Genomic DNA, 15,240 nt, shown 5'->3' on the forward strand with positions numbered 1-15,240 from the left:
CTTCCGCTCGGAGCGCCGCGGCGCCCTGAGCGGAAGTTCTCCTCTCCCCCTCCCTCCCTGCAATCTTCTGGGACACGTCAGAGGTCCCAGAAGATTGCCGGCCAATCACGGCGCGCAGCGCGACTCGCGCATGCGCAGTGGGTACCCGGCTGTGAAGCCACAAACTGTAACAGCCGGGTGCCCACAGCAGTGATGCCGGCGCCGAGGGAGAGGATCGAGGCTTCCGGCGGCCGCATCGCTGGACCGTTGGACAGGTGAGTAAATGGCTGGAACTCCGCTTTAAGCATAGTCAACTGTTATTATGCTTCAGTTTGTGAATGAACAGGAAGCCACTCAGCACAGAGCACTTTTCATTCATTCACTGTCCAGTGCAGCTGAGGCTGCAGAGAAAGGCATGCGTGTATTAGCTTTGGGGCGCATATCCTAATGCAAGCGGCTGTGCCCACCTATGGGCGCTCGTACAACTGTGCAAGACTGAAGGGAAGGCTGAAGGTCAGATTTATCAGTTGTAAGCATTTACTTTTTAGTAGTCATAATGGCTTATATTACAGGTCAAGAAACAACAGCCAACCAGTTGTCTTTTGCAGTGATGGAATTATCGCGAAACCCTGAGATCCTGGCAAAGTGAGTAAGAATATTTGTCAATAATTGTTTTGCCTCTCTAGGCTCAGCACCATTTAACCCATAACCTCATCTCATCATCAAAGTTCTTCGCCTTGTTCTAACACTTTCCCTGTTACTAATACTACTCCAGCATTCGTTTCAGTACTAAAGTGGACCTGTCAGTAGCTTTTGGATCTGCATGAGCAGATTGGTGACATGTCATACCGCACAGCAATACTATCATTTTTTTTCTTCAAAAAGTGTCACATTGAGATTCAGTCAGGGGACTTTACCTAGGTTAAAATTATGTCATCAGTCTGCTGCAAGCATTTCCTTAGTTTCTTCCTCCCAGTGATCAGACATCACATTGTAAATTTGTAGCAAGTCACAAGATGAGAGCAGGGGGCAGGGAGCAAGATGAGAGAATGGGGCAGCAGGGGGCAGGGAGCAAGATGAGAGCAGGGGGCAGCAGGGGGGGGGGCAGGGGGCAGGGAGCAAGATGAGAGCAGGGGGCAGCAGGGGGCAGGGAGCAAGATGAGAGCAGGGGGCAGCAGGGGGGGGGGGCAGGGGGCAGGGAGCAAGATGAGAGCAGGGGGCAGCAGGGGGCAGGGAGCAAGATGAGAGCAGGGGGCAGCAGGGGGGGGGCAGGGGGCAGCAGGGGGCAGAGAGCAAGATGAAAGCAGGGGGCAGCAGGGGGCAGGGAGCAAGATGAGAGCAGGGGGCAGCAGGGGGGGGGCAGGGGGAAAGATGAGAGCAGGGGGCAGGGAGCAAGATAAGATCAGGGGGCAGCAGGGGGCAGGGAGCAAGATGAGAGCAGGGGGCAGCAGGGGGGGGCAGGGGGCAAGATGAGAGCAGGGGGCAGCAGGGGGCAGGGAGCAAGATAAGAGCAGGGGGCAAGATGAGAGCAGGGGGCAGGGAGCAAGATGAGAGCAGGGGGCCGCAGGGGGCAGGGAGCAAGATGAGAGCAGGGGGCAGCAGGGGGCAGGGAGCAAGATGAGAGCAGGGGGCAGCAGGGGCAGGGAGCAAGATGAGAGCAGGGGGCAGATCTGTGCCAGACATTTGTAAACACAGCCATTAACCACTTAACCACTTCAGCCCGGAAGGTTTTACCCCCTTAATGACCAGGCCATTTTTGCGATTCGGCACTGCGTTACTTTAATGGACAATTATGCAGTCGTGCGATGATGTACCCAAATACAATTGATGTCCTTTCTTTCCCACAAATAGAGCTTTCTTTTGGTGGTATTTGATCACCTGTGCGTTTTTTATTTTTTCGCGCTATAAACAAAAAAAAAGGGAACAATTCTGAAAAAAAAAAAAAAACAATATTTCTCACATTCTGCTATATAACATTCCCAAGGAAAAAAAAAAGTAAAAATAAATGTTTTTCATCATTTTAAGCCAATTTGTATTCTGTTACATATTAGGGGCAATTAAAAGGGTTAAGTGTATGCCTAGGGGGTGTTTTCTAACTGTGGGGGGGGGGGCTTGTGGAATCAATACAGAGACCTGTGTTCCTAAATAAGAGGATCACAGGCGCTCTGTGCGGATTCCAGTGAGAACAAAGGTCTGCTGTGTTTACAACAGCAGACCGCTGTTCTCTCTCCACAGGGAGCGACCGTGGCCCCCTGAGTCAGCTTCCCTGTCGGCTAATAGGGGCGCTTGCGGCAGGCGGTCAGCAAGTAGTTAAGGACCAGGCCTATTTCTTTTCTTGCTAGAAAATTTTTTGCTACAAAATTACTTAGAACCCCCAAAAATTATATATTTTTTTTTTTAGCAGAGACCCTAGACAGAGAATAAAATGGAGATTATTGCAATACTTTGTCACACCGTATTTGCGCAGCGGTCTTACAAACACAATTTTTTGGGAAAAAATACACTTTTTTTTAATTAAAAAATAAGAAAACAGTAAAGTTAGCCCAATATTTTTCTATAACGTGAAAGAGAATGTTATGCCGAGTAAACTGATAGCTAACCTGCCATGCTTCAAAATTGTGCACGCTCGTGCAATGACGACAAACTTTGGTACTTGGAGAGCACACTGACTTCCCAGCATAGCTAGAGTCCTGACCACGGTGTGTTCTCCTGCTTAGTGTGTTCTCCTGCTTAGTGTGGTCAGTTTTTAGTAAGAAAGCAGAGGGACTGGCAGGAACACCAGGGATTTCACATAGAGGAAGCAATACAAAGAGAACAGGAGACTTTCTCATACATCATCAAGTACATGGTACAGCAGCCACATATCAGGAATATGAAGTGTTGGGGTGACAAACACTTTAAGCCCAGTAAACAGCAATGGAAGATTTGTGTAAATTAGAAAATGTTATCTTAGGGGGCATGGTGTTCCTGAAATGTAAAAATAAGTAATAATAATGTAATAATGTAAGAAAATATACCGCATTTTCCTTATTAGATGGTGTAACGGAACAGGGCACCCCTGAGCGGGTACCTCCGTTGACAGATGCTCCTAGTGCTTCCCGAGGGCTCCAAGCACTCCACCAGACACCGTAAGAGATTCAGACTCCACGAACCGCCGCAGCTTGGTTAGGGTCTTGGCATCTCCTACCCACCCTGGACCTACGACAAGGCTCCAGGTTCCTGTGGGTGAACCTCTCTTTCCCCAGAGAGTGCAGCACGAACAAGCTCTTACACAAGCTCTTACAAGAGCTCAGTGATTATCCAAGGGAGTATGGAGGACATAGCAATCCCTTGCAGCAGATTCCCCCAATAAGAGACACAACTCTAGATTGAGGTGAAGGAACTCAAAAAAACTTTATTGAACAAGACTTATATACAGAATTTGGAACATCCTGCCCCCAACAACCGCGTTCCTATTGGTCAATTGTAAAGTACCTGTGGTCCTCCTTCAGGTCCTCCTTAGCCATGCAAATGAGGACTTGAAAATGAGTCAGCAGGGATTGGTCAGATAGCTTGACCAGAAGGACTACCATGTGCAATGAGACAGAGGCCCCCAGGGGGCAATCAATGTACACAATAGCCAGACACAGAACAATCGGAGGTCATTAGCACTTACAATGAGACAGGGCAATCCACATTCCCAATACACAAACAAAAGGAAAACCTTGCTGACATTGAAGGCTATGTAATATACACAGCATTTAGGAATTACAGATTTCATGGCAAATGGGAATAAATCTTAATATTTCTATATGGAGATATTGCTGGCAAATATGAAGCAATCCAAACCATTACTTATCTGTCTTTAAATTCCAGTGATGGTGAATACCGTCACAGATGGAGCTAATGTTCATAGGAATAAAGGTATACTATTAAAAAAAAAAAAAAAAAAAGTCACACTATTAGTGAAGATTTAATTTAAAAAATTGTGTCGTGTTAACCCTTTAGGCTCCAGGCCGAAGTGGATGAAGTTATTGGTTCCAAAAGGGATATTGAATACGAAGATCTTGGAAAACTGCAATATATGTCTCAGGTATATAGTCCAAAGTAATGGAGCTGCAAAGCCAATAAGAGACAACGGTGTCAGGAAACAACAGGCAGTTACTGTATCCCCAAAAAAGGAACAGTCTTAGGGCCCATTCACAGAGGTGGCAGGCACGATCCGCAGTGGATCACTTATCTGGGGGCGGTAGAGCCGAGGCTGCCAGGCATTCAGGAGGCTTTACTGCCACCTTCTTAGTGCCTGTGATTTTTTTTGTCTTTTGACAGCAGAATTAATTTTGTATGTAGAATCCTCCTAGGTTGGTGCTAGTGAGAGAATATAATTTTGGGCTCTGTCTGCTTACCAGGGGGGGCTGCAGGTAAATCTATAACGTTCTCTGTCTACCAGACAGCAGGATCTGTTAGTGAGGTCTGCTCATTGTGCTCAGGATGCACCCCATTCTGTCTGAAGAGTGTTTCACGCTGGTCCAATAGGGAGGCATGTTGGACAGTGGTAGGAAACCTCATGAATGGGTGCATAAGCTTTTAAGACAGTCCTGATGATTGGCAGAGGGAAAGTGCCTAGATGCATGTTGGGATACTGTATAAAAGCCAGAAGCACATGTGCTCGGGGTCTTTCGTCTGGATAGCTGCCTCCTCCTCTGTAGAGGTGCCATGCGGCCTCAGGGGGGTCGTCCTGAGGGCCTGGAGAGTAGCAGTGAGGAACTGAACCCAGAGGTCCAGAGGCTGACGTGAGAGGGGAGACACTGGAGGATCTGCCTCTGCAGTACACTGTACAGTGAGTACAGAATCTGGTGTCAAGGGGCCTGACCTGAGGGGGGCCACCCCTGCTCCTAGGATAGTCAGTGGAAGGGTGTCGGTTGTAAGGGGATGCTAGTGAGAGTGTCCTGAAGATAAGTTATCATCCGCTAAGCTGTTTTGCTAGGAAGTGAAGGGCACACCCTAATCACCTAGGGCACATTAGCATTATCGCTCTGTTTGCCAGTGAGGAGATGGGAAAGATCTCCCTCGGACCTGCTCTGCCATAAGAGAAGTGCCACACACTTCTATTTCACTTTGCCAGCAGGGAGAGTAATGTATCAGGGCCATGTACATGTAGGCAAACACATGCATGTGTATTTAAACTTTGGGGTGCACACCTTAATGCAATAGGCTGCGCACACCTATGCCTAGACGACTTAGAGATAGAAGTCCTCAGCAAATGTGAGTAGTTCAAACTGGAGTATCCCACTATTCCCTTCTTCTATCCAAGTTCCAAATAAACATAAAAAAACCAACACCCCTAGACTGTTTATTTGTGTGACGAGCCATCAGGAGCAAGGAGGGATCAATGAACTATATCTCAAGGTAACCGTGTGCTGGTAATCAGGGGAGCCCATCAAGTCATTCATCAGGCCCTGCGGGGACAGTGCTACATGTATGTAAAAAACCACACTGCTACCGCGGGCCAAGCATCATAAAGTTTGATTCCTTGCTCCACTGGAGACTCCCCTCCCCCAGGCAGTCCCAGCTCCCCCCAACTATCCCTGCTGGCCAGGTCAGGAACCCTGTTTCACCCAGTGAGTAGAGAGTACCTGGAGTGGAGCTTTAGTCTGGAATCGGGGTCCGGAGGAGGACGGGAAGAGAGAGAGAGTGGGAGGAGGCTTGAGTCGCTGCACCATGGGCCTCTGGTTTGTAGTTGCCAGTCAGCCCCTGATAGGCAGGACAGTACACATTCAGGTGGTTAGTATTCGGTTAGTTATGGTAAGCAGTTGAACTAACCGCCGGTGAGTACCTAGATTAAGCAATTTTAGCAGTGGATGTGATCACTGCTAAATTTATTGTTCTGTTGCTCAGGTCCTAAAGGAAACTTTGCGGATATACCCACCAGTCCCCGGCACATCAAGAGCCCTAGAGAAAGACATAGTGATTGAAGGAATCAGGATTCCAGCCAAGACAACTGTGATGGTATTTTATTTATATTACTGATGATGGCTGAGGGTTAGTGCACATGCATTACTTTGCACTTACTTATGAAACAAGTTCCAACAGTATTGCACAGTCACTGTTGTCATTTGCTGTCATATAATCTGTGTGCAGGTAAATACATACATGATGGGAAGAATGGAGAAGTATTTCTCAGACCCCTTTGTCTTCAACCCAGATCGATTTCACCCCGATGCTCCCAAGTAAGTTTCTTCTAAGGCCAGTCTGTAGGTGATAAAGTGTAAGAAAACCCTGATGGTGACCTTATTGGTCTGTGCAAAATACTGTTGAAATTGTTTGGGGTCTGTTTAAAAAGCATTTACTTTCATCCGCATTGCAAAAGCATTCCCACAAGCTGGCTGAAACTTGGCAAAAATGTGATATATTTTCTCCTTGAGGTATTTTAGAAAGCTATACTGCATTTTGGCCACTAGATGGCAATGACTATATAGGAATCAAGTTTTACAATGTATTAAAGAAATACAGCCAGCTTGCACATTCTTCTGACATTCGACCAAATGAATGTTATATAAATAGACCCCCATGTGTTATCTCAAAGACTGTATTCAGCCCTCCTAGCTCTTATCCTGGACTACAAGTCAATTAGTGCCTATACTTTGTAGTTAAAGACAATGAGAGTGGTTGAGTAGTTTAGCTAAAGAATACTTGGCAAGGCTGACACCACTTACTGTAAATGATGTGTGTAACGGCTATGACCCACAGTGTGCTTTTGTGCTTCCCTCAGTATACTGCTTCCTTCAGTCTTGAACATAAGATATCAAATATTCTGGCCGCCCTACATACAAGACTAGCCGAGAATAGCTTGTATAAAATCTGGAACATTTATTTAACAAACTCACACAGAATATATACCCTACCAGGAGGACATCCCCCTCCTGATCCGATTACCCTAACAATACAAACCATAACCAAAAACATAACTAACCTGAGCTAATTACTAGCCATCTGGACAGAAACAGTCCACATCTAGACAATGTTATAATTAATGTGCTAATTAACTCAGCACTTAAACCAGCCTAGGTAATGCAATGTCCCCCCAGACAATGTTGTGATTAATCAGACAATAGATGACCCAATTAACAATTAACAATGGGAAAGACATGCTTAGACGAAAACACATAACACCTCAATACACAGACAATAGCAGGAGACCACCAGTAACAGACTGTCTGTCTCCTACATTGAAGAACATGGAATCCGCATCTAAGCGATGCTTTAGTTATTCAGGAGTCACAGACTTCATGGCAACAGTCTAAAACAGGCTTTATGGAAAGCTCATACAATGTCCCATCATTCTGATACAGTAGAAATAATGTATCATAGATTCTCTTAATGTGATGGGAGTCACTTTGGTTGGGGGCCCGTGGAATCCAGCTTGCCTTGGAGAGGTTGGGAAATCCATGTCTCAGCTCCCTAGGTCCCTCTTATGTGTAAGTCACCCGGTGTCTATTAAGGGCACAGGGTGACTGAAAAAATGATAGACAACCACTTAATGGACCCTGAGAATATGGTTTGGATTACTTCAAATAAGACAGTAATATTTATCCACAATATCCCTGAAGAAATGTATAACACATTAATTCCACTGTATCAGAATGATGGGATATTGTATGAGCTTTGCCATATAGCCTGTAGACCATTGTCATGAAGTCTGTGACTCCTGAATAATCAAAGCATTGCTTGGATGTGGATTCAATGTTCTTCAATGTAGGAGACGGACAGTCTGTTACTGGTGGTCTCCTGCTATTGTCTGTTTATTGAGGTGTTATATGTTTTCTGCTAAGCATGCGTGTCCCATTGTTAATTGGGTCATCTATTGTCTGATTAATCACAACATTGTCTGAGGGGACATTGCGTCACCTAGGCTGGTTTAAGTGCATGTTAATTATAACATTGTCTAGGTGTGGATTCCCATTCATCCAGTGGCGTAGTGTGGGTTGTCAGCGCCCAGGGCAAGGTAAGTAATTTGTGCCCCCTACACAAATCTACTAGACCACTACACAGACCACTACACTGACACCTACACTGACCTAGCTGACCACTACACAGACCTACCTTATTCCTACACTGACCTACCTGATTACTATACTGACACCTACACAGACCTACCTGACCACTACACAGACACCTACACTGACCTATCTTATTCCTACACTGACCTACCTTATTCCTGCACTAACCAACCTGATCACTACACTGACCTACCTAATTTCTATACTGACACCTACACTGACCTACCTGACCACTACACAGACCTACCTGACCACTACACAAACCTACCTGACAATTACACTGACCACTACACAGACCTACCTGTTTCCTGCACTAACCTACCTGATTACTATACTGTCACCTACACTGACCAACCTCACCACTACACTGACCAACCTGACCACTACACTGACCTACCTGATCACTACACTGACCTACCTAATTACTATACTGACAATTACACAGACCTACCTGACCACTACATAAACCTACCTGATTACTATACTGACACCTACACTGACCTACCTCACCACTACACTGACCTACCTCACCACTACACAGACCTACCTGACCACTACTCTGACCTACCTGATCACTAACCTGACCTACCTAATTACTATACTGACAATTACGCAGACCTACCTGAAAACTACGTAAACCTACCTGACCACTATACAGACCTACCTGACCACTACACAGACCTACCTGACCAATACACTGACCTACCTGTTTCCTGCACTAACCTACCTGATTAATATACTGACACCTACCTCACCACTACACAGACCTACCTGACCACTACACTGACCTACCTGATTCCTGCACTAACTGACCTGATCACTACACTGACCTACCTTATTACTACACTGACCCCTACACTGACATTCCTAATTCCTACACTGACCTACCTGACACCTTCACCGACCCCCCCTACACTGACCCCTTCATTGACACCTACACTGACCCCTTCACTGACACCTACACTGACCCCCCTACAGTGACACCTACACTGGCCCCTCCTTCACTGACCTTTTATCCCTGCCCCTCCTTCACTTACCCCCCTAGACTGAACCCCATTCACTGACACCTACACTGACCCCCCTACACTGACCCCTACACTGACCCCTTCACTGACACCTACACTGACAACCCTACAGTGACACATACACTGGCCCCCCTACAGTGACCCTTCTTCCCTGCCCCTCCTTCACTGACCCCCCTTCACTGACACCTACACTGACCCCTACACTGACACCTTCACTGACCTCTACACTGACCCCTAGACTGCCCCCCCTACACTGACCCACCTACACTGACCCCCCCCCCACACTGACACCTACACTGTCCCCCCTACACTGACACGTACACTGACCCCCCTACACTGACACCTACACTGACCCTCCTACACTGACCCCTCCTACACTGACCCCTCCTACGCTGACACCTACACTGACCCCCCTACACTGACCCCCCTACACTGACTCCCCCTACATCATCCTCTGTCTTACTGTGGAGGAGTCTCACTTACCTGTTCGTGAGGCGCCTTAGATTTAAAAATGGCGCCGCCGGGCGCCAACACGTCATTGCGCATGCTCCGCCTCTGCTCGGGAAAGCTCATATACGTTCGGCTATTTGTGGCGGCGGTGCATGCGCGGTGACAATTTTTTATTGTAAGGAGTCGCAGGAGCACGTCGGGCAAGCCGGGGGACAGTGACACTGCCGCGCCGTGGGATACACCCCCCCCAGATTTTGCACCCAGTGCGATTGGCACTCCCCATGCTACGCCACTGCATTCACCTACTGTTTCTGTCCAGTTGGCTGTTTAATTAGCTCAGGTAATTATGTTTCTGGTTACCGTTTGTATTGTTAGGGTAATCTGATCAGGAGGGGGATGTCCTCCTGGTGGGGTATATATTCTGTGTGAGTTTGTTCAATAAATGTTCCAAATCTTATACAAACTATTCTCTGCTAGTCTTGTATAATGGGGCTGTAATATCTGATATCTATGTTCAAGACTGGAGGAAGTTGTATACTGACGGAAGCACACAAACACAGTGTGGGTTGGTTCCGTCACAATGTGTATTGTCAGACCACAATAGCATATGTAGTGCTGAATACAATTCTAGCAGATCAACAGGTATTTTTCTGTACCTTCACAGTCTTTCAAGGGAAAATATGAGAAATACGCGTGTATTGTAGAGAAGTACTGCATATGTTTTTGTTTTTTTGTTTGTTTGTTTTTTTTTACTTGAGATGCACTTTAACTTTCTACTATATTGTAAACTGGAATATATTTTAATATATTTTAATTTTTTTCTACACCATTAGGCCAAGTTTTTCCTATTTCCCATTTTCTCTTGGGCCACGATCTTGTATTGGCCAAGTCTTCTCTCAGGTAGGTATGGTGGACCATCCGTTTAACCACTGTCGCAGTCAAACGACATTCATCATCATATGACGTCCTCCCAGAAAGCACCTCTCACACGCCCCACTGCCTCACTGTGACACGATCTGTCACTGGCTGTGTCCACCGGACACATCCAATGACTGATCAGTGTACTGGCCCACAGACGGTACCATGTGATCGCTATGACCAATCACAGCAGATTATGTGACAATTCTTTTAATACAATCATGTTGCTAGCTGTGATTGATCATAGTAATCACGTGGTACACACAGGGCCAATCACAGCCCATCTGTATCATGTGATTAGCTGTGGCCACTCACAGATAATCACAACAAAACACACTGAATTAAATATTTACCAGTTAAATTCACTGGTATTAACAATTATAATGTTTAAAAAAAAAAAAAATCCTGATCACTTCCCCAGAGTAGTACAGTGTTACTATATTGATCTGGTCGCAGTGTGTTAAAAATAAATCTTTAAAAAAATGTTTGAAAAAATGGAATTAAGAAAAAAAATATTACATTTTTTTTTCTTTTTTACATACTGTCACCATAGTTTCCCTGATCACCGGTCACACCAGTTATATGGTGACGCCATAAAGCACTGGTCACAGTATGTAAGAAAAAAAAAAATTCTTAATTTTCCAAAAAATTGTGACAAAAAATTACAACTTTAAAAAACTCGCCATGCCTCTTACTAAATACCTTGGACTGTCTACTTTCCAGAAAAGAGGTCATTTGGGGGGTATTTGTACTGTCCTGGCTGTATTGTCCTGTATTGTCTGGCTGTTTTTCCTAGCCTAACTTTCCTACAGACTAAATAATAAACACTGATTTGGGTTATTTTCACCAAACAAATGTTGCAGAATACAGTTTGGTCTAAATTTATGAAGAAATATTATTTATTTTCAAAATTGTATAACCGAAACTAAAAAAAACATTTAAAAAAAAAAAAAAAAATCTTATTTTTCAGTTTATTTAGCAAACAATAAAAAAACCAGTAGTGAATAAATACCACCAAAAGAAAGCTCTATTTGTGTGAAAGAAATTATATTAATTTTTATATGGGTACAGTGTTGCATGACCACGCAATTGTCATTCAAAGTTCGACAACGCTGAAAGCTAAAAACTAGCCTAGGCAGGAAGGGGGTGAAAGTGCCTGGTAATGAAGTGGTTAAAAAACCTTATGAATAATCTCCATCTCTCTAATATCTCAGCCAGGGATCTATGCAATCATAGGGCTAGGGGTTCTCTAACCTGTGGATGATTGACCTCCAATCCAATGGTGGCTCCTTTACTTACAGGTCCAATGCGACTTGGTGGAGCCAGCAGCATGACACCAATGATCCTTTTTGCCATCAATAAGGGTGGAATTCTTTCCACTGACCACCAATTAAGGGACATTGTTTCCACTGACCCCCAATAAATTCAATTTAGCAGGAGTTCGCTGAGACCTGAAAATTATTTCAGGGGTTTTCTGGGGGTAAAAAGGTTGAGAAAGGCTACATTAGATACATGTTGGCAAGCTGTTAAAGGTTTTTCAACCCTGAATCTATAGGTATATGACAACTGTTTTTTTTTTCCATACGTTCCTGGCATCCCTGCCAACCACTAGATCAGCCATTCCCAACCAGAGTTCTTTGGAACCTTAGGCTGTCTACCAGAGGTTGCTGGGAGTTCCTTGAGCTGTTTTTTGATTTGACTTTCCATCTGATGGTGCCTACCTAGTTTTGGGTCCAATGCCACTCCTGTGACTAAAGAGGCTGAGTAAAACTTTACTAAATATATGTTTGAAAGCTACTGATGGGTTGCCAACCCTGACTATATAGTTATATGATGACTGCTATATACTGTATTACTAGCATATCTGCCATCTACCAGATGAGCCATTCTCAGAATTCCTTAGAACCCTAGGGTTCCTCCAGAGGTTGCTAGGAGTTCCTTGTACTGTGTCTGACTGACCTCCCATCTGATGGTGCCTACCTAGTTTTGTGTCCAATACCAGTTTTGTGTTTACCAGAGCCAGCAGCATGACATTCATTGTTTTTTTTTTTTTTCGCACACTATATTTCTCCATTGACCACGAATGTAAGGGACATTCTTTCGATTGACCACCAATGTAAGGGACATTCTTTCCACTGACTCCCCCCCCCCCCCCTTCCTCCCCAGTGAATTCAATTTAGCAGGGGTTTGCTGAGACCTGAAAATTATTTCAGGTTTATTGAAAAAGACTGCATTAGATATATGTTGGCAAGCTACTGAAGGGTTGCTAACCCTGACTATATAGTTATATGATGACTGCTATTCTCCATATATTCCTGGCGTTTCTGCCATCCACCAGATCAGCAATTCTCAATCAGAATTTCTTGGAAATCTAGGGTGCCTCCAGAGGTTGCCAGGAGTTCTATAAGCTATATCTGATTGACCCCCCATCTGATGGCGCCTACCCAATTTTGGGTCCAATTTTGGGCATGACAGCAAAGGCCTTTTTGTTATCTTTAAGGATGGTGCTCTGACCACAAGGTAATGTGGCATTCTTTTTATTGACCATCAATGTAAGGGGCATTCTTTCTACTGCCCCGGTTTAATTCATAAGACCTGAAAATTAATTCAAGAGTACTCTGTGACTAGAAAGGTTAAAAAAAGCTGCATTACATACACGTTTGCAAGCTACTGATGGGCAGCAACATTTGCTAATATATATGAGTTTTTTGCTTGCTGTGTTTTGCTACATGTTTCTTCTTGCAAAATCTAGGAATGGACTTGCTAGTAAAGTGTACAGTGAGAGCTACAAGGAATTATCTTTATCTGGAAGGAATCTTAAAATATGTACTGTACATAATCTGTTCAACAAAACATAATAGATCTTAATTTGTGTCTCATCCATTTCTCCTCGTCTTCCTCTGTACAGATGGAAGCCAAAGTGGTCATGGCTAAACTCCTGCAGAGATTTGAGTTTGAGTTGGTGGAAACACAGAGTTTTAGAATCCTGGATACAGTGAGTTTACGACCTATGGACGGTGTGATCTGCAGACTGAGACTCCGGACAAACTAGAAAGCCCCAAAGGAATAGATTGTCAAGATGAATTTTATAGTTGGACAAACCCTGCCCTTATCATTATTTATTAATACTAACAACATATTGTTTTCTTCCTAAATCATGTTTCCACCTATTTCTTTTGTATTTATTAAAATAAATGTTATGTAATATGGAATCCTGTATGTGTCACTTCATTGTTTTCCTTACATATTTTTAAGCATGCAACAGAGAGTTAGTAAGGTTGCTTAGAGGTTAGCTCTGAGCCCTTGCAATGCTGGGGTCCTGAACTTAGTTGGCAGTAGTGCCCCATGTGTTTATGGGTTTTCTACCAAGGTACGTTTATAAACGGCCTGGTATTCAAGGTGTTGAATCAAGCTTTGTGTGGTATTTTAGAGCCAGAGAAGGACTTTAAAAAAAAGAAAAAGATTCGGGTGGCTTTAGAGCCACCCAATCACCTTTTTGGGGCTCTGAAGGTGTGCCTGTCACACCTTAACTGTATTGGAGGGCAGGGGAGACATTGGGGGTCTAATGTCTCCATACAGAGGTCCTGACACCTGTCCAAGCTATTTCTTAGGGGCTTGTTGTAAAAAATATATATATATATAACTGTAATAAAAAAAATCTATATAAAAAAAGCACCCACTATGGTAGGGTTAAAAAAAACATTGGTGTAGTGGTTAGCACTTTCACCTAGCAGCAAGAGGGTCGCTGGTTCGAATCCCAACCACGACACTGCCTGCCTGGAGTTTGCATGTTTTCCCTGTGCCTGTGTGGGTTTCCTCCGGGTACTCCGGTTTCCTCCCACACTCCAAAGACATGCTGGCAGGTTAATTGGATCCTGCATAAAATTGGCCTTACAATGTATGTATGAATGTGAGTTAGGGACCTTAGATTGTAAGCTCCTTGAGGGCAGGGACTGATGTGAATGTGCAATGTATATGTAAAGCGCTGCGTAAATTGACAGTGCTATATAAGAACCTGAAATAATAATAATATCCAAGGTCCCATTGTAGGAGAAATGTAGAGTAGTCAAGGCACCACAAAGTCTTCAGACACATCCAAGTGTGTTGCTGCATGTGGTAGCATGCTTGCTGCAGTCATTCCTAGGCCAGCTTGGCTGAGATTCTGATGAATCCCCAGGGGCTTTTCTAATCCCTGTCCTGGCCATAGTAGCAAATAGTTTTTACAGGGCTGATTTTCTTGTCCCAACGCTTTTCCCAAATTCCTCACTATAATTGCTTGAATTATAGTGGCAACAAAACAAGATCCAAGGTCCAATTGTAGGAGAAATGTAGCATAGTCAAGGTTCCACAAAGTCTTCAGACACATCCAAGTGAGGTGTTGCATGTGGTAGTATGCTTGGTGTGGTCATTCTTAGGCCAGCTTGGCTTGGGGGTATTCTAATGCCTGTCCTGGCCATAGTAGTTTTTACAGGGTTGGTTTGCTTGTCCCAGCACCCAACCATCCTCTTTTCACAGCACGGGCTTGAGACAGGCCATGGCAGAAATTAAAAAAAAAATTGAAAACTTTTCCCAGATTTCTTATCGTAATGGCTTGAAATATAGTGGCAACAAATCTAGATCCAATGTACCATTGTAAGGAGAAATGTAGAGTAGTCAAGACTCCACAAAGTCTTCAGACACATACAAGTGTGATGATGCATGTGGGAGTACGCTTAGTGTGGTCATTCTTAGGCCAGCTTGGCTGAGATTCTACTGAATCCTCAGAGGCTATTCGAATACCTGTTCTGGCCATAGTAGTATATAGTTTTTACAGGGCTGGTTTGTTTGTT

The 15,240-nt window shown here is 44.4% G+C and overlaps 1 protein-coding gene across 1 annotated transcript in view; it reads left to right on the forward strand.

Moving 5' to 3' along the window:
- HHIPL1 (HHIP like 1) overlaps positions 1 to 13,463 on the forward strand; it is a gene marked incomplete at its 3' end in the record, with an annotated part of 114,011 nt that extends 100,548 nt beyond the window's left edge. Inside the window, exons 18-23 of the mRNA XM_082242649.1 lie at positions 552 to 624; positions 3,967 to 4,051; positions 5,857 to 5,967; positions 6,100 to 6,188; positions 10,327 to 10,393; positions 13,320 to 13,463. Of these exons, the coding sequence (XP_082098775.1) occupies positions 552 to 624; positions 3,967 to 4,051; positions 5,857 to 5,967; positions 6,100 to 6,188; positions 10,327 to 10,393; positions 13,320 to 13,463 (569 nt within the window). The remainder of the gene's footprint in view (positions 1 to 551; positions 625 to 3,966; positions 4,052 to 5,856; positions 5,968 to 6,099; positions 6,189 to 10,326; positions 10,394 to 13,319) is intronic.
- Between the last annotated feature and the right edge of the window lie 1,777 nt (positions 13,464 to 15,240).

This window comes from Pelophylax lessonae (genome assembly GCF_965119305.1).
Source record: "Pelophylax lessonae genome assembly, chromosome: 13".
NCBI classification, from domain to species: domain Eukaryota; kingdom Metazoa; phylum Chordata; class Amphibia; order Anura; family Ranidae; genus Pelophylax; species Pelophylax lessonae.